The following is a 23429-nucleotide window of genomic DNA, read 5'->3' as shown; positions in this document are numbered from 1 at the left end:
TACTGTTATTGAAAGAGTATCAAGTATATCATTTTGCCTCCATTCAGTACCGAGTTCCTGTCCAGAGTGATTATTTCCATTGTCATTGTCAAAATGATACCTTCTCAGGGGCCGCAGAGGTGGTGTATGCAGTAGGGTGTTTACCTTGGACTAGCTAACCTAGGATCTGGGTTCAATCCCCTGGGGTCCCATATGGTCCCCCAAGCCAGGAGCGATTTTTGAGCGAATAGCCAGGAGTAACCCCTGAACGCCACCGGTGTGCCCCCCCCCCCTCCAATAAGGTAACTTTTCTGTCCTAACTGCACTCTCCATCTCCTTTATGGCAAGCTTTCTATGGTAGAGGAGTTCTCCTGACCCTCCTTTCTATTGTCTTTCGGATTTATTCTCATACTATTTTTATATTTCATATAGGAGTGTGATCACTCTGTCTCTCATTTTACTCAGCTATGTCATTCTATATTAAGGCTCTAGCTCCATGTGACTATATTTGGAGAAATGACATATTGGAGGGTAATCAGGTTAAATGAAGTCATAGCAAGTGGTTTTTATGGAATATGTAGCTTTATGCCATCACTGTCCAACAGGACTGGCACCTTCAAGAGTCTCTCTTTCCCTCTCACTCTCTCTCTCTCTTTCTCCCCCCCCCCGCCCCGCCCTTTCTGCTGGTACTATTGCTAAATCTGTGCCTGGAGCCAAAGAGCGATGGCCATCTATAAACCAGGAGGAAGGAACTTACCTGAACACACCCCTTTCCTATCCCACAACGTAATGAAACCATGATGTTGAACTTTGAGCCTGCAAACTATAAGATGATACATGTCAATACATTTGCTTAATTTTAAGTAAATTCAATGAATTTGTTTAAATTTTGAATTTAGTCTTTGTAATTGTTATTGTAGCCCCTTTGGACCAATACAACTTCTTTGTCTCTACCCTAATACTCTGCTAGAACTTTTGACTTATTTTGGTGCCTGGAAATGAGTAGGTGTATACTATCATTTAGATGATGATGAATATACACAACACAAAGCAGTATATAATTTGCAGTGTTATAAAATGTAAATGCCTAAAAGATTATCTCTGGGGCCAGAGAGATAACACAGTAGTAGGGTGTTGTGTGCAGCCAAATTAGGATGGACCTGGGTTTGATTCCCAACATCCCATATGGTTCCTGGAGGCTGCAAAGAGTGATTTCTGAGCACAGAGTCAAGAGTAACCCCTGAGCACTGCTGGGGGTTGCCCAAAAACAACAACAAAAAAAGATTATTTCTGTTTATTCACCTCATCTTGATAACCTTGATTATATTTGCAAGCATGTAAAATCTAATCGTTTTTTTGAAGTCTTACCAATGTTTTCTCTTCCACAATGTTCTACAAATTTCAAATGTATCCAGCCTATCTCTAATTTTATCACTTCCATTATTTCATAATTTTCTACCTTCACAATGATCTAATGTCCAGTCCAGATTTTATCTCCTGATTACTTTGTGATATCTACTAGCAAACTATTTCCTTTCCTGTTCAAATACAAGGTTCTGTACTTGTACATCTTGCATTTATATTTGCCTCTCTAGTCTCTGATGCATTTGGTTTTTGTGCTTTGTGAAGCCTTTCTACTTCTCCACAATGCCTGAAGTTTGGGGATAGCCCTATGTCTAAATTCTGAGAGAAAATTGGAACTTATTGGGTGAGGTTCTAAAAAAAATCTCTCAAGAAAGGACAAAGGAAAGAGAGAGATGCAATTATGCCACTATTTATCTTTCCCAACCCTGTAATCTGGAAGTAATTTCTGAAGCATGCAGCAGTGTGTAGAAAATGAGATAAAGAAATTTTATCCCTGATGAATTTTATAAAATGACCATACCATTTATTCCTAGATTGCCTATTTCTTCTATATGAGCACGAAGCACACTTTTCAATGTGCTACCCACTGCAGCCTGATATCTATAATGAACAGTTGAATATAACGGCTGTTATAAAACCCATGTCTTCATTGCTAGCAGTTTCAATTTGCTAATTTTGAGGAAAATTATTTACCTACCAATGGTACAAGCCAGCAAACACATAATCCATATGTATATATGTGTATATATATACACATGTGCATATATGGATATGCATATGCATATACAGGCAGATGAGAGGTAGTATTATAAGTATCTTTGTTTTACAGATAAATTATATGTATGATTATACATTTATAGCTATAAAAAGGTCTAGGTGGTGAAGGCTGAAGAGTTGAGATTAGACCAGTGGTGAGATTATGCTATAATCCAGAAGTTCAGATGTATCTGACCTACTGCCCCATTTTTCCAAAAAAGGAAAATGCAGCTCCTCAAAATCTACATTTGTTATGCAAACAGACAGAAAGCATCCCCCAAATGGACCCAGAATTTAAGTCCTGCCATTATTTCAGAGTGCCCTAGTTTTACTTTAGATAAAACTACAGAGATTTGGATAATTTAAACATGCATGTAGGACTGGAGCGATAGCACAGTAGTAAGGCATTTGCCTTGCATGCCTTGTGGCTGACCTAAGACCGACTCTGGTTCAATCCCTGGCAACCCATATAGTGCCCAGAGCCTGCCAGGAGAGAGCAATTTCTGAGTGCAGTGCCAGGAGCAACCCCTGAGCACCATTGGGTGTGGCCCCCCAAAACAAAACCAAACAAAACAATAAACACAGGGCCTGAGAGATAGCATGGAGGTAAGGTGTTTGCCTTACATGCAGAAGGTCGGTGGTTCAAATCCCAGCATCCCACATGGTCCCTGAGCCTGCCAGGAGCGATTTCTGAGCATAGAGCCAGGAGTAACCCCTGAGCACTGCTGGGTGTGACCCATAAACTAAAAAAAAAAAATAAAATAAATAAACACAGTCTGTATTCTACAATATACCTGCTGTTTTATCTGCTTCCATTTTAACTTATTCTGTCAAAAATCCTTCCTTAGCTGAAAACTGTTCTTCTAACTGGAGAGCTGACAATCACCTGACTCTAGGAAACTATTGATTCCAAACTCCCAGTGGTTTTCTCGGCCACTAAATACCCAAATAACTGAATCAGTGTGGTATTTCTTTTGGGGACTGAACCTTATTCACTGTATGTGTTTTGCGGGACTATTTTCATCTTTGCCTCTGTCTATAAAATGGCATGATCATTGTCTGCACTACTTGTTAGTGGTGCAGTTGAGCAGATACAATGTGCAAAGGAAGCATTTTACATGGCGGTCATTCTTTTACTATGTGGTCATTCACTTTCCCAAAACCAGTATGTAGAGTTAAACTACAATTACATAAAACAAACAATTATGTCCCAAACTTCATTTTAATTTGTGGTTTGCTTATCTATTCCTAATCATGTATATAAGAGGCTGATTGAGCTGATTTTCAGAACCCTTCAATTGATTTGAAAGATGAAAAGGTAGACTCTGGGAAGTCCCCAACCCTTATTGTGTCTCTAGAATAGGCAACTCTATCAAAGGCATTAAGAAAATCTGAATGTCTTCTCATTCTGGCAGCTTCCAAAAGTAAAGGTATGTTCACTCCAACTTGAATCACAAGTCCAGAAGCCATGGCTAATACAAATATCTGAACATTGGCATGGTATTTATTTATAATATATCTCCACAATATATTAATAATGGAAAATAACACTTATTTTTACATTGAGTATAAGTTCTTCTGGAGCACTGTGGATCTTGTTTGGGGTTGAAGAATACTGCCAAGTTTTTCCTCATCTCTTTGGTTTCTGGAAGTGATTATTGCTTTTCTTTCTAGATGAGTGTCTGTCATGGCTATTTGTGATGACTTTTCCTTCATGCAGGTTGAAGATTAGAAAGAGCATGGCTTCCACACTTCTACTTTGGAAAGAAGCAACAAAAACTGGATTAACGGAAGATCAGAAAGACCCAGGCATTTGATATTCTGCAGTTCATTTCTTTTCACGAACACCAATTTCTTCAGCAGCCATAATCACTGGTAGGGCCTGAGGCTCATGGCTCGAAGAAAAGTCACTTCACTAGCCAGTTTTCATGCCAAAGGACAGTGTTGTTGTTGAAGAATGTGGTTCTGAACATCAGGAGGTGCTGAAGGTTCATCAATTGTCTTACAAATGGAAGACTTGAACTCCACTGAAGAGTTTATTGGCAAAATGCTTCCATAAGGATCTCAGTTCACAACGTCACATTGTGACAAAGCTGCTTGGAGGGCTCCCCATTTTAACCACAGAGAGACCCAAGGCACCATGAAGTAATAACGCAAAGTATATTAGTAGCATTAACAAGTGGAAAACATTCCAACTGCCTCCTCCTAAAGTCAAGTCCAATAGGAAGGGCCAACAGCTGGTCTTCTTTTATCCAAGTGATTCTGTCCATTGAAAATTGTCCTTCATTCCTCCGTTTTGCTGAAAACATTTTCATTTATGAGTCTGAAGATGTCTTAAACAATATATATTAGCACCAAGGCAGCAATTTATTCCCAGAGATCACATGAAGCCAAATACTTAACAATAATTAATGACTGCTCATAATATGTGACATCACTAACTTACTTATTGCTTAATGATAGTTAACTAGAAATTTCATAAAAACACCTTTGAAAAACTCACGTAGCACCATGATGGTGGCTAGCTTGTTTTGAAACAGAAATTACAATAAAAAAAGTAACACTAAAACATTTACAGATAAAAAGTAAACAACAGTGTACCGTGATAATGAAGGATCACTTTTGTCAGAGTACTACATATAATGTAGAGTACGTAAAATGCAGTGGTCTGACTGCAAGGGACAAAATAATGCAAGAGGCAGTCATAATAGAATCATTTTACGTACAAAAATATTACATCACAATAAATAATTTCAAACATAAATATTAAAATTTACATCATTAGGATATTCCACGTATATATACACATATACATCCATATGTATGTGTGTATATATGTGAATATATATGCATATGCAATCACACAAACATACGCATCCTCACATACATCCATATACATACATACATGCACACACACACAGTCACCCAAATTTAAGGTGGAGGTATTGCATTTCGATCCTTCATCCTTCCCATAATGGCTTCCTCTTGAGAGCACCTGAAAACAAACAAATTCATTAGGAAATGTTTGCCTCTGTGCTAAAATACAATAATCCAAGACTAGCTGAGTCATGCGTATTTTATAGACAGAATCTAAAATGGTATTTTCTCTAGATTTTAGAAGGGATATATGTTTTCTATAGTAAACATGGATATTCCAGAGTATATAAAAATAAACCTTAGATAGGAGAGATAGCACAATAGGCTGAGTGCATATTTTACATGCAGGAGACAATTTTCATGCCAAAGACCATGTTAATCTCTGATATATATGGTTCCCCAAATAAGAAACAACCTTTGAACATAAAGCTTTGAGTAAGCACTGAGCACTACTAAGTATGGTTAAAAACCAGAACAATAACAACAGCAAAAACAACAAAATACACTAGCCTAAATTTCCTCACACAAGATATTGCTCTTTTTATAGTATGTTTTCTTGATTATTTTATAGCTACATGGACAGCCAATATACTCTGTCAAATTCAACTAAATAAATATATGTGATTTGATTTACTTGATATGCACTAGTTAAACAACATATAAAATGGAGAGCTCTAATTAATATCTGCTAACTTTATTTATTTTGAAAGGGTTACACCCAGGGGAGCTCAGGGGTTCCTCCTGGCTTTGCACTCAGAAATCACCTCTGGTAGGTTCGGGGGACCATATGGGATGCCAGGATTCAAACTACCAGCCATTTGTCCTGGATTGGCTGCGTGTAAGGCAAATGCCCTACCACTGAGCTATCTCTCTGACCACTGCTAACTTTATTATTCTTTATCTCAGATCTTGTTTTCTGATAGCAACTTCTTTCTGCCCTTTGGAAACCATCCCACTTCCAAATAAAGTTGTAAGTAACCCAAACCTCAGGCCCCCAGGATCTATCAGGATTATGAACAGCATTATAGGGGGATGGCTACAGCAAGTTTGAGGAAGCTGTAAGAGGGTCCTATAAATTAGCTTGAAAATATGGCTTGAAAGTACTTGGCTAAGCAAGATCAATAACTACAGAAGACTGACTGTGACAATCATGACTGAGCAGATCGCATGCTGGGACCAATAAAAAAGACCCTAGTCTAGGCGTTGGCCTACGATCTGTACAACCATCAAGATCTCCAATTCCAGAGGTCTGACTGAAACAACTGCAATGAGCAGAACTTATGGAAACATAATGAAAGACTCTATCCTAGGCTTTGTCTTAGGATCAGTGCAAAAACCAAGACTACCAACTACAAAAGACTGATTAAAACAACAGTGATGGAACAGAACTTCTAGAACTGAAAAAGAAAGACTCCATCCTAGGCTCCATTCTATGACCAGTGCAAATACCAATATCTCTAGTTACAGAAGCCTAATCTTATCATCAGTGACTGAGCGGAAAGTTTCCAGACATCACAAAAGGACCTAAGGGAGAGTAAAAGAACTTGTACGGAGCCTGGAGTTATTCCCATGAAAGTATACTTCAAGGGCGGAGAAACCCTGTGTCTGTTAGGCCAAGGAAATTCCCTTTCTAATCTCCCCAATATTTACTTGCCTATGCAAAAAAAAAAAAAAAAGCACAAATTAACTTTTTTTTAGTCATTAGTGTGTGTGTGTGTGTGTGTGTGTGTGTGTGTGTGTGTGTGTGTGTGTGTGTGTGTGTATGTGTGCTCTGTTTTGTTTTTATTTAGGGACTGTGTTTATTATTTGGTTGTTGTCTTTTTGCTGTGGTGCTTTTTGAGTTTTTTGTTTGATTTTTTTTGTAATGTTATGTTTTTCTTCTTTTTTCCCTTTCTTCTCTTAAATTGATATTTATAGCCTCTAGAAGAACTCCTCCCATTTTTTTCTTGTTTGACTTTTGCCCCTTTCTTTTCTTTTCTTTTCTTTTCTTTTCTTTTCTTTTCTTTTCTTTTCTTTTCTTTTCTTTTCTTTTCTTTTCTTTTCTTTCCTTTCCTTCAAATAGAACCATATAATTTGAACCATCTTGTTCCACCTCACAAATTGAAGGAAAAGTAATGGAGGGTACCAACCAAACAGTTGTATGAACATTGAGTAGAAATTAAAAAATGATCAGACTTAGGTACCAAATCCAAAGCCAATGACAACAGAATTGATACACAATCTACAACAAGCTAGACATAGAGGGGACCACTTATACTAGCAGCCAAGGGGGCAAAGGAGGGGGTTTTGGGATGCATGCTGGGAACAGGGGTGAAGGAAGGACAACATTGATAGTGGGAATGCCCCTGATTCAATGTCCCTATGTACCTAAAATATTACTGTGAAAGATTTATAATCCATTTTGGTCAAAATAATAATTATTTATTAAAAAAAAAAAAAGAAGTACTTGGCTAAGAAAAATGTGATATACATACTCTGCCCAAAAGAGGGAGCTCTTGAAGCATAATGGATGTATTTAGACCAGGGATGTTCAAATTTAAAAACATATGACTTGTAAATTTTTGAAAATTTAAATTTATAACAAGTTCCCAGTAATTGTAATCATGCTAGTTCTTTTTTTTTTTTTTTTTTTTGGTTTTTGGGCCACACCCGGCGTTGTTCAGGAATTACTCCTGGCTGTCTGCTCAGAAATAGCTCCTGGCAGGCACGGGGGACCATATGGGACACCGGGATTCGAACCAACCACCTTTGGTCCTGGATCGGCTGCTTGCAAGGCAAACGCCGCTGTGCTATCTCTCCGGGCCCATCATGCTAGTTCTTAAGATACACTCTGCTACAGGTTTGTTGTACAAGTGTCAACTGGGAGCATCAGTGCTGGGGTAGGACATCCTTGGATTTGGCCATAGGACTTTATTCTGACTAGCTAGTGGCTTCACTGATATATCTTCATGGTTCCATCTGGAAAATGAGGATAACAGCCCCACCTTGTGGTTCTGTGGTGAAGAATCAATGAAAAGATGTCTGCAAAGTGCCTGACATAAAAGGCCCAGGGAGAGTTATCTTTTTCTTTTTCTTTTTTTTTTTTTTGTTGTTGTTGTTTGTTTTTGGGTCACACCTGGCAGTGCTCAGGGGTTACTCCTAGCTCTATGCTCAGAAATTGCTCCTGGCATGCTCAGGGGACCATATGGGATGCCGGGATTTGAACCACTGACCTTCCGCATGGAAGGCAAACACCTTACCTCCATGCCATCTCTCCGACCCCAAGTTGTCTTTTTTCTTTTGCTACTTATTTTCATGTTCATTCTTCTATTGAGTGTATTATCAACAGCTGAGTTGTGGGCACTGATATTAGCTGTAGAAAGCATGCTATGTGCCAGAACGCATACTTTGCATATGGGAGGCCAGGATCCAATCCTTGGCAATAGCATTGCTGACTGCGGCTCCCAAACAAACAAACAAACAAACAAACAAACACAAAAAGAATCCTGCATTCTCTATAGCTGGAACCAGGAATCTGAGGCAGGAACCCCTTATATTTAAAGGGGAAAGCCTAAATGATCCTGGTCATGAGGAGAAATAAACAGGAGAGGAAAAGCAGACTATTATTGAATGAGCTTTAAGTTACTGAACAGTTAGGTACCAGATGCAGGCAACTGACCTGCCTATATTTGCCAATGATGAAACTACAGAAAGAAGAAAGGAGGGGAAGAAGGGAGAGAGACTCACCTTAACTATAAAACTCGAACCTGCAGGCCAGTGCCAGAGGATGGTGCACATTTTCCACAGTATCCACCGCATTTCCCTACAACTCGGGTACCATCCTGCAAAGAGACATATTGCCTTAGACTCACAATGATTAGAAGTCTCCCCAGACTGATTGATCAGTGATTTCAGAGAACTTGGTGGCTTTTGGGAAAATGGGTCTTGCAGGAACATAGTAGGTGGACCAATTGAAGAGAACCAGAGCCTGATATGTTCACTATGGTTTATAAGCAATGAGTTATAAAACTATGGCCTGTTGGCCCAATGTTGCCACTTCTTTCTGCATGGCCAAAAGTCAATAATAGCTTTTCTATGTTTAAATGGTTGCACAGAAGCAAAGTAAAAATTCTATGTCTTGACATGTGATAATATAGGAAATTCAAATTTCTGTGTCCATGAATAAAAGCTTAGTAAAACTCAGCCACATTCTTTCATTGACCTTACATCCCTGGCTGCATTCTGGCTACAATGACCCTCCTCTCCTTCTGTGGCTGGCCAGAATACTAAAATCACAGTTCCGCCCATTTTCGGGGTATTAGACTCTTACCCCAATTTATTACTTTTTTCTTTTTCAGGCAAAACCACGTAACTCGAAATAGCTGGTCTTGCCTCCAGTTAGAGGGGGAAATAAGGGAGGCCTCAAAACCAAACAGGTGCAAGACTACTAAGTAATAGGTTAGATACAGAGGGGACCACATATTCTAGCCACCCTGGGGGTGAGGGAAGAAGAAATGGGAGGGAAGACAAAAACGGACGGGTAGGGAGAACAATTTGGTGATGGATGGGAATCCCTCCTGATTTTATGTGAATATGTACCTAAAATATTATTGACACCAATATGTAAGCCACTATGATCAAAATAAAATTATATTATAATAAAAAAAATCACAGTGGCAGTTGAACTTAATAGTGTTTTGAAGGTCATAGTTTTTGCTCTACCATAACATTTTTACTTTATAACTTTAAAACTTATATTAATTTAAAAAGGGGGTCTTCAAGCAATGTTAGGTGGTCCAGGGGCCATTCCCACACTCCCAGTAATTTTCTGCCAACCAGGCTTGTAATTCAGTTCTAGAATCCAAGGATGCTGAGCTAGGGATAATCTGGCCATATTTAGGGACATTTTCTTTTTTTTTGGGGAGATTGCAGGAAGTTTACTACTGACTTTGAGCACAAGGATCATACCTGGCAGGGCTCAGGAGACTGTATGTAATGCTGGGGTCTGAACCTAGGTCGGCTACATGCAAGGTAAGCACCCTGCTCACTGTACTATCTCTTCAGTCCTAGCACTATCTTTGAAAATTATTATTAAATGCCATTCTATCAAAATGAAAGAACCTAGTAGAATTTTAATATTGCACTTTTCAGGTACAGTGGCTATGGATGATTCAGTTACCAAATTTCGATGACAATGCATTGCATTTTTCATGCCACAGCACTTCAGCTGAGCTCAAAGAAAATGTTCTACAACAGATTATGAACTCAGCATTTATCCCATTATTTCCATTTATAAGAAAGCAATGGGAAGAGATTTAGAAAACTTGAGTGGCACAGCTCAGGATAAAGCATAATTTCTCTTTTTCTCTCTCACACACATACACACACGAGCAAGTTCTAAGGGGCTGGCTCATTTGTTTACGAAGCATATTTTAGCAAAGGTGAATTATAAAAAATTGAAAAAATGATAAAATTTTAGGAAAAAATTAAGACCTATTTTTTTGGGGGAAGACTAGCTATTTAAAATGCAATGGAAAACAATAGCACAGGGTATTTTCCTTGCACTTGGTCAACTCAGGTTATATTCCCATATCCCATATGGTCTCCTGAATACCACCAGGATTAATTCCTAAGTGCAGAACCAGGAGTAACCTCTGAGAACCACCATGTGTGGCCCCAAGACAAACAAACAAAATATAATGTACTGGACCCAGAAAACAACATCAGTGGTCAACAAGGAAACAAGGGAAATTCCTAGGAAGGGCTTCCTAGGTTCCTGGTAAGTCATATGTTCCCTAATGCTATTCAGCTGTTGCTTTGTTTGAGAAGACAAATAGGAGCAAGAAATGATGGAACCATCAGTCTGTAGGTTAGCTTGTGTGAGAATTTCAGGTGAGCCAGTTTCAATGTTTCTGAGAAAATACAAGTTTAGCACCCCTGAAAATCATCTCCTAGGATGTGGTGGCCACTGATGGCGATAAATGGTGTGAGGCAGAAATAGCTTTAGTCGGACAAACTTACTATGTTGGTAAAAATCTAAGATGTTTAAAGCTTATGAATATTCACTGTGTCATTGGTAGGCACTTGTGGAAAGTATTCTAACCATCATGATTATAATAATGTCAATGATAAGTTTGTTTTGCAGGCATGAGCTTAACCATCACATGATGTAGTTTTGTTTTGTTTTGTTTTTTAATCAGCATTAGCAACTACCTTGTGAATTTTAAACTTGGGTCAAGATGAGTGTTTTTGTTTGTTTGTTTGCTTGCTTGCTTGCTTTTGAGCAAGAACTTTCAAGTACTGCAGTTGGATATTCACTTCTGATACAGGCTTGCTATCCTAAAGGCTGAACTTAAAATGATAAGGCAAAACCACTTTTAGGAAAAGCTTATACTACGCTAAAATCACTTCAATAATAGCACTGCTGAAAAATAAAAACTGCTAAATCAACTTCATGTACTTCCTTTAATGTTAAAAGTTAAAATAAGAAGTTATATTTTTATTTCACACAAATTTACACTGTCTATTTCTTTTTTTTTTTTTTTTTTTTTTTTTTTTGGTTTTTGGGCCACACCCGGCGATGCTCAGGGGTTACTCCTGGCTGTCTGCTCAGAAATAGCTCCTGGCAGGCACGGGGGACCATATGGGACACCGGGATTCGAACCAACCACCTTTGGTTCTGGATTGGCTGCTTGCAAGGCAAACGCCGTTGAGCTATCTCTCCGGGCCCAACACTGTCTATTTCTTAATTTGAGTTGAGTTCTTGCAACAATTTTTGGAATTTGATGTAAGCGCAACAAATTTTTTTCATATCACAAAATGCACTTAATGAGGCAATTGAGAAAGCTTCCACCGCCCTTTCAGTATCAAGTGATTACTCTGCAAAAAGCAAGACTTGCTAAAGTCTTGCTAAAGTACAAAAACTGAATTGCCTCCAAAGTAAAAATATATTCAATTAGAATTACATAATGTAGGTGATATTCTGTTTGCAATATCTATCCATGTAAAAATATTTATGTAAAAAATGAATTCCATAAAATATTTTTTCAGAATAGCAGCAACATGTATACATTTGCAAACACTTACTAAAGTGATAAAAGACGAATTCACCAAAATGCTATCCTATCTCAATGTTGCATTCTTCTCTTGGGTGTTCTTTGTTACAAAAAAATTTACAAAACATTATATTTTAAATATAATCAATAATTTTAGCAAATGCACTATATTTTGATATAATATATTATATAATATATAATATTTTATATATTATATGATATATGATATAATATATATAATATATAATATATTATATATAATAATATATATATAATGATATATGATATAATATTTTATTTTTGTTTATTGCCTGGCAATTCTAAAATCAGTTTTATCTGGCCTTTTACAGAAAAGTTTGTCTAAGATTCTGTATACATCTGCCTTCCTATCTTGATTTATCTTAGTCCTTCCTTTCCTTCTAGCTTCTACCTCTAAATTTCTTTGGATTATTTTTCTGATATTCACTTCATAAATATGACCTTTGCGCAAGCAATTTCTCTCTTCCTCTCCCTGTCTGTACCCAACTACCCCAAGTTTAATTGAATGTTTAATTCTTTAGAACCAAACCAAAAGCCCACTTTCCACATCATATTTTCCTGACCTAGTTACCTGCTGCAAAGCAGAATACCAAAACTTTGGGTAATTATCTCTTAACAGTTTTTTCTCCTACCAAAATGTAACCCATCATGGCAGTCATGATCTTGTTTAAATCTAAGATTTTCAGAACTTGATATGTATATAGTTCGTAGCAATTATAAATACACATTATTGAATGAATGCAAAGGCCAATGCTGAATGTAATTCATACTCTATGCTAATTCATTCCTTTGCTATAAATGTGTTACCATGTTATGAATAATTCCTTGTTTAACTGTGGTATCATGCCCAACTGTAAATTTATCCAGTCCTCTTAGCTACTAAACCCTCCACTCCTGCCTAATGCTTAGCATCTAAGATATTTTACATATTCTGCTACTGGGAGTAACAGTGGGGGTAAATCATATTTGTGTCTGAACTATACCTTTTGGGATAACTTTCAGCTACATTCCTAGAACCTGAAGAACAGGGATTTGGTTTACATGAGCAAACTGTGAAAGTCCTGTGTACAAAATGAATAATCTCATTTTAAAAATAAAGATAAATCAATGAAAACATTGAATTTGCTGCTATGTGGATGGAACGGTAAGTTATCATGCTGAGTCAAGTTAGCCAGAAAGAGATGGACAGATACAGTACGATCTCTGACATGTGTGGGGTATAAAGAAACATCACAAGGAAATAACAAATGGTCAAATAAAATAGAACCCGAGAACTGGTTTACAGATCTAAGCTTACCAAGGATAGTGGGGTAAGAGTTGTAGTTAGGGGACCACAAGACAATGATGGAAGGAAGCAGATACTCTGGAACACTATATGTACAGAACTCTATCACTTACTGTTTAGTAAATTCTGATGCTTCAAATTTAAAAATAAAAAATTTAATTAAAAAATTAAAAAATGTATGTGAGGAAAGTGCAGAGGATGCCAATATGTTGGAATGTCTTGAATCTCATCAAAGTTACTTCTTTCTCCAGAGCTGTCCTGACCTGATTCAGACTGCTTGGTGCTTGTACTCTATCTTTGTTGGGTTTTTCTTTTTTGGGGGGGGTGGTCACACCCAACAGTACTCAAGGTACTGTATATGGCATTGGGAATAAAAACTGGATCAGCTGTGTGCAAGGCAAGCATACTACTCACTATAGTATTCTTCCTGACCTTATTATGTCTTTAAATAACTTCTTTTAGTCTTAATTTTCTGTCCCTCTGAAAAATATGGATATTAATTTCACTTCATAGGTTTACTGTAAATAAAAAAGAGCATAGAAAGTGGCTGCCTAGGGCACACATTTAAGTACATAATATAATGATCAGAGTATTCTAAATGTGTGTGGATCTCTATTATCTTTTTTTTTTTTTCAGAGAGAGAAGGGCAAGTCCAGGTAATTTTTAAATTACTGATAGTGGGTTTTGTAAGAATCATGTTGTTTACTATGAGGTACCACCTTACACCCCGGAGATTGGCACATATCACAAAGAATGAGAACAAGCAGTGTTGGCGGGGATGTGGAGAGAAAGGAACTCTTATCCACTGCTGGTGGGAATGCCATCTAGTTCAGCCTTTATGGAAAGCAATATGGAGATTCCTCCAAAAACTGGAAATTGAGTTCCCATACGACCCAGCTATAACACTCCTAGGAATATACCCTAGGAACACAAAAATACAATACAAAAATCCCTTCCTTACACCTATATTCATTGCAGCACTAGTTACCATAGTAAGACTCTGGAAACAGCCAAGATACCCTTCAACAGATGAATGGCTAAAGAAACTGTGGTACATTTACACAATGGAATATTATGCAGCTGTCAGGAGAGATGAAGTCATGAAATTTTCCTATACATGGATGTACATGGAATCTATTATGCTGAGTGAAATAAGTCAGAGAGAGAGAGAAAAACACAGAATGGTCTCACTCATCTATGGGTTTTAAGAAAAATGAAAGACATTCTTGCAATAACAACTTTCAGACACGAAAGGAAAAGAGCTGGAAGTTCCAGCTCACCTCATGAAGCTCACCACAAACAGGGATGAGTTTAGTTAGAGAAATAACTACGTTTTGAACTATCCTAAGAATGAGAATGTACGAGGGAAATAGAAAGCCTGTCTAGAGTACAGGCGGGGGTCGGGTGGGGAGGAGGGAGATTTGGGACATTGGTGATGGGAATGTTGCACTGGTGATGGGTGGTGTTCTTTACATGACTGAAACCCAAACACAATCATGTATGTAATAAAGTTATTTAAATAAAAAAAAAGAAATTAAAAAAAAGAATCATGTTGTTTTATTAATTAGAACCTTCTTGATTTAATTTAGATTAAGTCTTAGATGAAGCATTTTTACTACAGAGTTAAAAAAGAAAATGTACTAAGAAAATGAACAGCTTTCACATGATGACCATGGATTTGGTGTGTATTTCAGTGAGAAGGGCACATGTTTCCATATCTGAGGAGCTCCTCTCAATATAATGGAACCCTAATTGTGGATAAGTTTTATTTCTTCATTAGTAAGGCCTTCTAAAAAGCTCTTTTCTCTGAGTACTTTGTAAGCCTAGCTGGAATGATTCTGTAGAATTAAAAAGAACAGCTCTCTGTTTCACTGGAATATATTGTGCTTTATACTTTCACCAGTTACCATTTCCTAGGTCAGCATAATTTGGGAAGGCAGGCTCCTGTGATTTAGGACTCTGGTCTACCTTTGACAGAAGTGAGCTTATTTACATTTCTTCAAAATGTGCTGGTAGTAAATTTGCGCACAAGCAGTTTATGTGTTCTTTCCTAATATCTAGTCCTAGACTGTTACTCAAGTCCAAATACCTATGTATTACCTAACTTCTTCAGAAACCAACAAAATAAAAGGCATATACATATACAAAGTGGAATTTGACTCCACTGGAGTATGATTTTTATACTAGGTGTATAAAAATTGTTTTTTTTTTGTTGTTGTTATTTTGTTTTTCATTTGTTTGTTTGGGGGACACATCCAGCAGCATTTAGGGGTTAGTCCTGGCTCTGCACTCAGACCTCTCCTGGCAGGCTAGGGGGATCATATGGGATGTTAGGAATCAAACTTGGGTCTGTCCCATGTTAGCTCATGCAAGGCAAATGCCCTGCTGCTGTGCTACAGCTCTGGGGAGCTTTTTCATAAGAGAAGGCTATTTTAAGAGTCAGTCTGAAGTAGATAAAGATGAGTTGATTCTGCATATAGATGCATGTTTATCTCAGGTTACTTTAACTTCCTGGTTGTAAATGAACAAAATGATAGGAAAACGATCTATTTCTTCTATTCTAATACAACATACTTTAATTTCTTATGTAAAAGCAATTCTCGGATTCACAATTTATCCTCTGATCTTAGAAAAATAGACCTTGAGTGGCTCCCACATTCTATACTTTTCTTCAACATGCAAGACAAGAAAGGGCTGTGAACATCCCTCTCATTGGTCTGAAGTGAACTTTCCTTCATTTGTCTTGGCTCTACACATTTGTTCTAGGACCTTCTTCTAGGTAGAGTACTAAAAGGCATCCTGAGTATAGGCTTGTGGAATAGGAGGGCTTTCTACGCAGTTCTCCAGGGCCTTTTGAGTCTGAGTACCTTCAGAGTATTACTGAGGAGGAATTCCCAATTCCAGAATCTCCTGAGTGCTCATACCTAGGTCACTTGTCTTACTGTCCATTATATAGGCACAAAGAAAGTAGAAATTTGACTCAGAGTGGTGGCGCAAGTTGTAGGGCATTTGCCTGGCATGCAGTTAACCTAGAATGAACTTCAGTTTCATCCCCCAGCATCCCATATGGTCTCCCAAGCCAGGAATGACTTCTGAGCATATAGCCAGGTATAACCCCTGAACAACACCGGGTGTAGTCCAAAAAGCAACCAAAAAAAAAAATGTAGAAATTCTTTAGGAACTGAGCCATGTTTCTGCAGCCAGTGGCTGATGACAAGTCTCTCTCCAGATGGGAAGGGGGCAAAACCCATGTGAAAATATGAATCTTGCCAGACCAGTGGTCTTATCAGTGGTTCCATTAGCTATGTCAAGTTACCCCAGCCAACTTCTGAAATGCTGCGACAAACTTCAGACCTCTAAAACCTTAAGCTACCAACAGTTAATGTTGTGTGCCTTCTCTGTGTCCAGTTTGATATCTTTATCTCATCTATGCCTTATAAGAACCCAAATAGGATAAGAGCCACCATAATCCATTGCATAGTGGAAAAAGTGGAGGCATCTAGAGAAATTAAACAGAACTGGTAAGTGCATACTTGGGCAACCCACTTGAGTCTGTGTGCTGTGGCTCTTAATTCTGTAGACACTGTGGGCTTTCCCCTGGAATGTTAGCACTTGACCTGTTGCTAGCTGGGCAGAATTATGCCACTACCAAAGCCACACACCCCTCCCCACATCTCCTAAACCAGTGGTCAGCAACCTTTTTTTCAACTGAGCCAAATCTCGCCAAAACCACGATTAAAATTTATTTTGAGAGCCACACAGGGCACGCACTGACAGAGGCTAGGAGAAGAGTCCTGACTCCTGGAGCAGTCGCCTGGCACACAGAAGAGCCAAATTAAAAGTGAAAAGAGCCACATGTGGCTCGAGAGCCGCAGGTTGTCGACCACTGTGGACCTAGACTTAACCTCCCAAGAGTTTAAAGAGAGTGCTCAGATGAATACAGGTACTTCATACATATAAATTTCCCAATAAACTACTATTTCAGCGGCAAAATCATTATATTATGAGTTGAAATCAGAAAAGCATTCTTTTCATTTCCCATAGGAGCCAACAGTGAACCTAACCTGGAGATTTGATCAGTTTGATCAGTTTGCTTTTTTTTTTGGGGGGGGGGGCACACCCAGCGGTACTCACAAATTACTCCTGGCTCTGAGCTCAGAGATCACTTCTGATGGGCTTTGAGGCCCAAGTGGAAGACTAGGGATCAAATGTGAGTTGGTTGCTAGAGAATTGTTCCATTTGCTGTATTATAACTTGGGCCCCAGTCTAATCAATCTGAAACCCTGGGGTGGAATCATGTTTCATGCTTTCCAATTGGTAGCCAGAACTCAGTTTTGCTGTGAAAAAAACACAATTTTTGCTTGGAGAAAACCTTTTATTGCCAAGCAGGTTTGGAAAATTGACTTTTTCATTGTATTTTCACCCCCTAGGTAGCTCTTTGAAGAATAGTGAGGTTAAGTGTGGACTGATTGTTTGAATGGACATTGAAATTTTGGAAAAGAAAACAGTGACTAGGTTCAAAGCAGCTAGTCAGAGACCAAATCTTAGTCCTTCAGGGGAAAAGGGATGGTGAATATCAGTGATACAGGATCAGAAATACTGTTCCAAAGAAGATTTTATAGAACTCTGATTATTCAGTTGAAATTAAAAAAAATACCATGGCTGGTTTAACTTTGAACACTTATTTGCAAAATTTGGTCCCAGGTCTGAGAATGAACATAGGTGAGAAACTGTTTCAGTTCATCCCAAGCCAGCCAGCTCTGCTGGATTTTTAAATCCTGCAGGCCATGATTACGATGCAGAAGTGTGGACTTAGGAAATGACTAGAATGCAGTTTCAAGGTCTCTTTCTGAATACTTCATTCCAGTCTCCAACATACAGCTGTTTAATGGGACTCTATGAAAAGGAAAGAAACACAGAATGCATTCTTCCCTAATGACTTCAGCTGTAGAAGGCTGATTCTGAGGCTTTGTCCCTAGAGAGTGCTTATCTGCAGAGCGGCAGGCGGGGCAGGTAGAGAGCTTGACCAGAAGTTAGCTCAGTCTTGGTTCCTGGGATTCCTCAGGTTCTCTGAGATATTATGCAACATCAAGATTAGAAAAAGGAGGCCTGGGGCCGGAGAGATAGCATGGAGGTAAGGCGTTTGCCTTGCATTCAGAAGGTCGATGGTTCGAATCCCGGCATCCATATGGTCCCCTGAGTCTGCCAGGAGCGATTTCTAAGCATAGAGCCAGGAGTAGCCCCTGAGTGCTGCGGGGTATGACAAGAAAAAAAAAGAGAGAGAACGAGAAAATAAAGAAAAACGGGGCCAGAGCAGTGGCGCAAGTAGTAGGGTGTTTGCCTTGCACAACCTAGGACGGACAGTGGATAGATCTCCCAGTGTCCCATATGATCCCTCCAAGCCAGGAGTGATTTCTGAGCGCATACCCAGGAGTAACCCCTGAGCATCACAGCCAAAAACCAAAAAGAAAAAAAGAAAAAAAAGATAAAAAAAAAAAAAAAAAAAGACGGAAATGCTGACAATTATTGTTAGCAAAGCAAATCACTTTTCCACCACTAGATGGCGCTCCTGCCCGTAATTATTTTTAGTTCTGGCTGAAAACTATCCACGGGGCTAATACTAAATAGAGTCCATGCAAGCTATGTCATGGTTGGTTTCCTACATAATCATACTTCACGTTCAACCACATTTTGGGGCCGTTGATTGTTTTATTCTTCTAGGCCATTGAAGCATAAAAATAAAGAAGCCTTGAGGGCAGGAGTAGGAAAGAACATTACAGATTCAGGGCATGAGAGCATGTGCTAGAAAAAGCATGTACGGTCTCAGCTACTTTTTTATTGCTTGCAGTGCAAGAAGAACATTTCATGATTAATGTAGGAGCAGTCAATATAGCCACATCAAAGCTGTGGTAGTCTGGCTTAACTGAAAGGGTGAGTCTTTTTCTTTTTTATCTACTTTTGGGCTTGGGGGCCACACCCAGCAGTTCCCAGGGCTTACTCTTTGTGGGGTCCAGGAGACCGTATGGAGTGCTTGGAATCAAATCGGGGTCAGCCACATACAAGGTAATCACCCTACATGCTGTAATATTGCTCTGGCCCTAGAGTGAGTCTTTTATGAAAGGGAATTTTACCTTGGCAGTTAAAACGAGACTAGGAAGTTGATATTTTCATGGTGTGTGTGTGTTTGTGTGTGTGTGTGTGTGTGTGTGTGTGTGTGTGTGTGTATGAGAGAGAGAGAGAAAGAGAGAGAGAGAAAAAACTTTGATCTCAATTGCATTGCCAGATTTAGCAAATGAAAATATAAGATACCCAGGAAGATGGAACTTTAAGATAAACAACACTTTTTAACTAGCTAATAAATGCTTTGTAGTGTATCTCACGCAATGTGCAAGACATATTCCTAGTCAAAAATGACTGTTTTTTTGTTTGTTTTTTTTTAATGAGGTCGCTTATTCCCTGGGCATCCTGCATTTTATGGGCAACCCTACTTTGAAATCCTATTTTACTTTGCCAATTCTCCTCCTTCCCTACCCACAGTGGAGAGGTGAACTGGAGACAGGGAACTGGGACCGGGGTCACCCAATCCTTACTTGGGTCAATTTCCCAATGTCCCAGGAACTGCTCCTGCCTGGGAGGCTAAGCTGTGAAGGAGAACCGCTTCCACCCTGCCTGTCCACACTTGTCAATCCAGAACCCAAGAACTTTCAGTCTTGCCTCTGCAAGAGAAGCCAAACCAGCTGGGGAATATCAGGTCCTGGCACTTGAGTTAGGAATTTCTTCATAAGGGAATTAGGGGAGTGACACCCAGATCTAGAAGCCACACACGACTCAGGCTGGCTGCATGCGTATGCTGCCATACTTAATTGGGAGCCACTAACACCCAACAGCAAGAGCCCCAAGTGTTTCTCCAAGCTCCTCATCACCTCACCTAGAAATTATCCCTCCTGGAATTTCACCAGAACAAGCATTATTTCCTCTAAGTTCATAGATGGTCATAGCGGGGAATCCCACAACCTTGGCCTTAGCACCATGGCGGGGTTCATTGCTCAGGTTTGCAGAATGATAGGTAGAATTCACCATTCCTCCTTCCCTCCCTACCCTCTCTGCAGCCCTAGAGAGGGGAGGCATGCTCGGGGGCATTAGACAGGGCCACTGCCCTGAGTGGGAGATGGTAATGGACACAAATCCAATTCTGTCCATGCTGGAAACTGGAGACCAACCTGTGACTTCTTAATGTCCGAGGCCGCATAGTTCCCTTGGGAGATCCATCGGGCAGAATCCGTTAGAGACAGGCCGGTTCCGTAGAGGTTAATGCTGAAGCGACCCTGGAAGAAACAGCCAAGAAGACTATTAGCACCCTGCAAAGTAGATCATAAGCCTGAATGAGGACAAGTATTCCTAGAATGTTTTGCTTTGCAAGGGGGAACTCTCGGCCCTGTTGCCTGCTCTCAGCTCCATCCATCCTGCCTGGGACTCTTGGAAATGAAAATAGTGTTTATAGATGGAGAAATTGAGGCACAGAGAGGGTGGCTCGTTTCTGTCTGGATACCCAAAACATCTTTTATTTTTTTTTTTATAATTTTTTTTTTGGGGGGCCACACTCGGCGGCTCTCACTGGTTACTCCTGGCTCTGTGCTCAGAAATTGCTCTTGGCAAGCTCAGGACCATATGGGATGCTGAGGGTCGAACCTGAGTCAGTCCAGGTTCTGCTGCGTGCAAGGCTCTACCTCTGGGTTATTTCTCCAGCCCACACACTTTTTTTTTTTTTTTCTTTTCTGACTTCAAAGTCTTCAGTCTCTCCCAGGCCCCATTGACTACCAGATATTTCGGTGTTACTCAGGAGCAAAAATGCCACCAAGTAATATTGATTGCCAAGCGCATCTGGAGACCTAAGAGCCAGAGGCTCTCCAGCTCCCAATGGTGCCCAAAAGCAAAACATCAAGTGCGTTTTCCAGATGTGCCAGCAGAGGGTGAGCGCGGCCCGCTTGAGGCTGCCAGGGACGTTGCTGCCACCGCCGCATTTTTTTTTTAAAGCGATCTACGGGTATTTATTTCGTAGGAGATCGCACCACAGGGATCCTAGCTTGCTGTCTTAGGTTTCGTTTTTCAAAGCCGACTCCCGGAAGGCGCCAAAATCTTCTCTTGAGGTTTTTTCCTCCAACTGGGAGCATTTGGGAGCTTAAAAATGTTCTGTGCCTTCCAAGTCGCCTGTTTTCCTCCCTGTTCTTGCAAATTTGGTCCTAGGTCACAGAGCTTTTATTAACTAAGGCAGAGAACACGTCATCAGTCAAATCTAAAGGGTAAATTCAGCCATTGCACTTGAGATTAGATACTGATGGATTTTTTTATTTTTATTTTAAAAAAATGGAATATAAAAGGGGAAGTAATAATAGTACCTTCCTTTTGAGGGCCTTAGTAAGGACTAGATGAAATAAGCAGAGAACCTAGGCTGGTATTCTGAGGGATATCCAGAAACCAAACACCTTTCAGGGGCCATGGAGATAGTACAGTGGGTAGAATAGTTGCCTAGCAAAGGACCAATTTGCTTGGATCCACTGTATCCCATAAGGTTCCCTGAACCCCAACAGGAGTCATCCCTGGGCTCAGGGCTATAAGCAAGCCCCGGGTATGTCCAAAAGCAAATAAAACAACAAAACAAACAAAAACCCAATAGCACCTTCTAATCCTGTCTTGTGAGCCTTTCAGCTCATGCTTAATAAAGACAATGCACCTGGGGATGACGCTGCCTGTTTGGATCAGTCAGTCATGGTTGGGACATGCAATAAACATGGTATCCTGGCTCTTCTATCAAGATTTCTAGGACGAGGAACCAGAGAGATAGTAGGAAGGCAAGGCACTTGTATATATGCTGCTAGCTTTGCATGCTGAATTTGATGACCATCACCAGGGAGTAAGCTCTATGTAGAGCTGGGTGTGGCCCCAAAAGCAAAAAAATAAAAATAAAAATCTAGGGGTAACTTTCTGTTCTCCTCTGCATGTTAGTTTCATAAATCTTTCCTGACTTATCTGTGAGTTTTCAATGCCACTTTTTTTTTTGGGGGGGGCACACTCAGGCTATGCGCTCAGAAATCGCTCCCGGCTTGGGGGAACATATGGGACACTGGGGATCAAACCCAGGTCCATCCTGGTTCAGCCATGTGCAAGGCAAACGCCCAATCGCGGTGCTAGAGCTCTAGCCCCTCAATGTCACATTTTTAAGGAAAAGCAAGTAGTATTCCTATGTCTTATTGTGATGGGAAACCCATTTGGTCTAAGTCAGTGGCTGTCAATTGCATACGACAATGCTTCTCAGGAACCATTTTTAGTGGCCATAGCAAACTCCACCACATCTACGGTGTTCTACTAGCATTTGGTGTATAGAGGCCAGAGAGGTTAATAGCCCATAGCACAAAGCTTCCTTCACAGTACAGAATTAAGCCAAAGCATCAATACTGAAAATCTTATTGCAGCTTCATACATGAAATGCCTGCATCAGAAGTCAGTAAAGATGATTTTCTGCAAGGCCAGCAGGGCAATTTCTGCAGACCAGCTCCTCTCTGAGGACCAAAGATTGAAAACCACAGAGGACGGCTTTATCCTGGAATCTTGATTCTTGTGGTTCATGAAACTTCAGATAAGTGGCTTTCCTTTGAACAATATGGAACATGATTAATATGTGCTATCATTAGGCCACCCTGGAGCCATCTACTCAGTAGAGGTGGCTTTCACAATCATGCAAGAACATAGGGAGCCTTGCCTGAAAAAGGCATGAGGAAAAGACACATCTTTTAGAAACAGAACTGGTGCTTAAGAACATCTAAGGAACCTAACTCTAAAAGTGCCTGATGATTTTTGAATGATGTGTTGGTGGAGGGGAGATTGAAAGAGAAATGCATCTTAGTTTCTCAGTGGCTTTAGCAACAGGATTTATGAATCAGTTCATTTGTTTGTGAATTAGTGTAATAGATAAATGCAAATAACCTTTCCTTAACATTTCCTGCACACCTGCCTGACAAGGCAGGATGGGACTAATCTACCAGCTATTAAAGGCAACCCCTAGCAGTGGGGTATTTGAAGTCTTCAACGAGGCACTA

General features: G+C 39.7%; 1 protein-coding gene across 2 annotated transcripts in view; it reads right to left on the bottom strand.

Moving 5' to 3' along the window:
- Nucleotides 1-8702: 8702 nt before the first annotated feature.
- ADAMTS9 (ADAM metallopeptidase with thrombospondin type 1 motif 9) overlaps nucleotides 8703-23429 on the bottom strand; it is a 179460-nt gene continuing 164733 nt past the window's right edge. For both annotated transcript variants that reach the window (XM_049777108.1, XM_049777109.1), the window contains 2 exons: nucleotides 20556-20660; nucleotides 8703-8798 (listed from right to left, as the gene is read on the bottom strand). In XM_049777108.1, the coding sequence (XP_049633065.1) occupies nucleotides 8709-8798; nucleotides 20556-20660 (195 nt within the window). In that variant the 3' untranslated portion in view covers nucleotides 8703-8708. The remainder of the gene's footprint in view (nucleotides 8799-20555; nucleotides 20661-23429) is intronic.

This window comes from Suncus etruscus, chromosome 7, assembly GCF_024139225.1.
Source record: "Suncus etruscus isolate mSunEtr1 chromosome 7, mSunEtr1.pri.cur, whole genome shotgun sequence".
Lineage (NCBI taxonomy): Eukaryota > Metazoa > Chordata > Mammalia > Eulipotyphla > Soricidae > Suncus > Suncus etruscus.
This window is presented reverse-complemented; position numbering and strand designations above follow the sequence as displayed.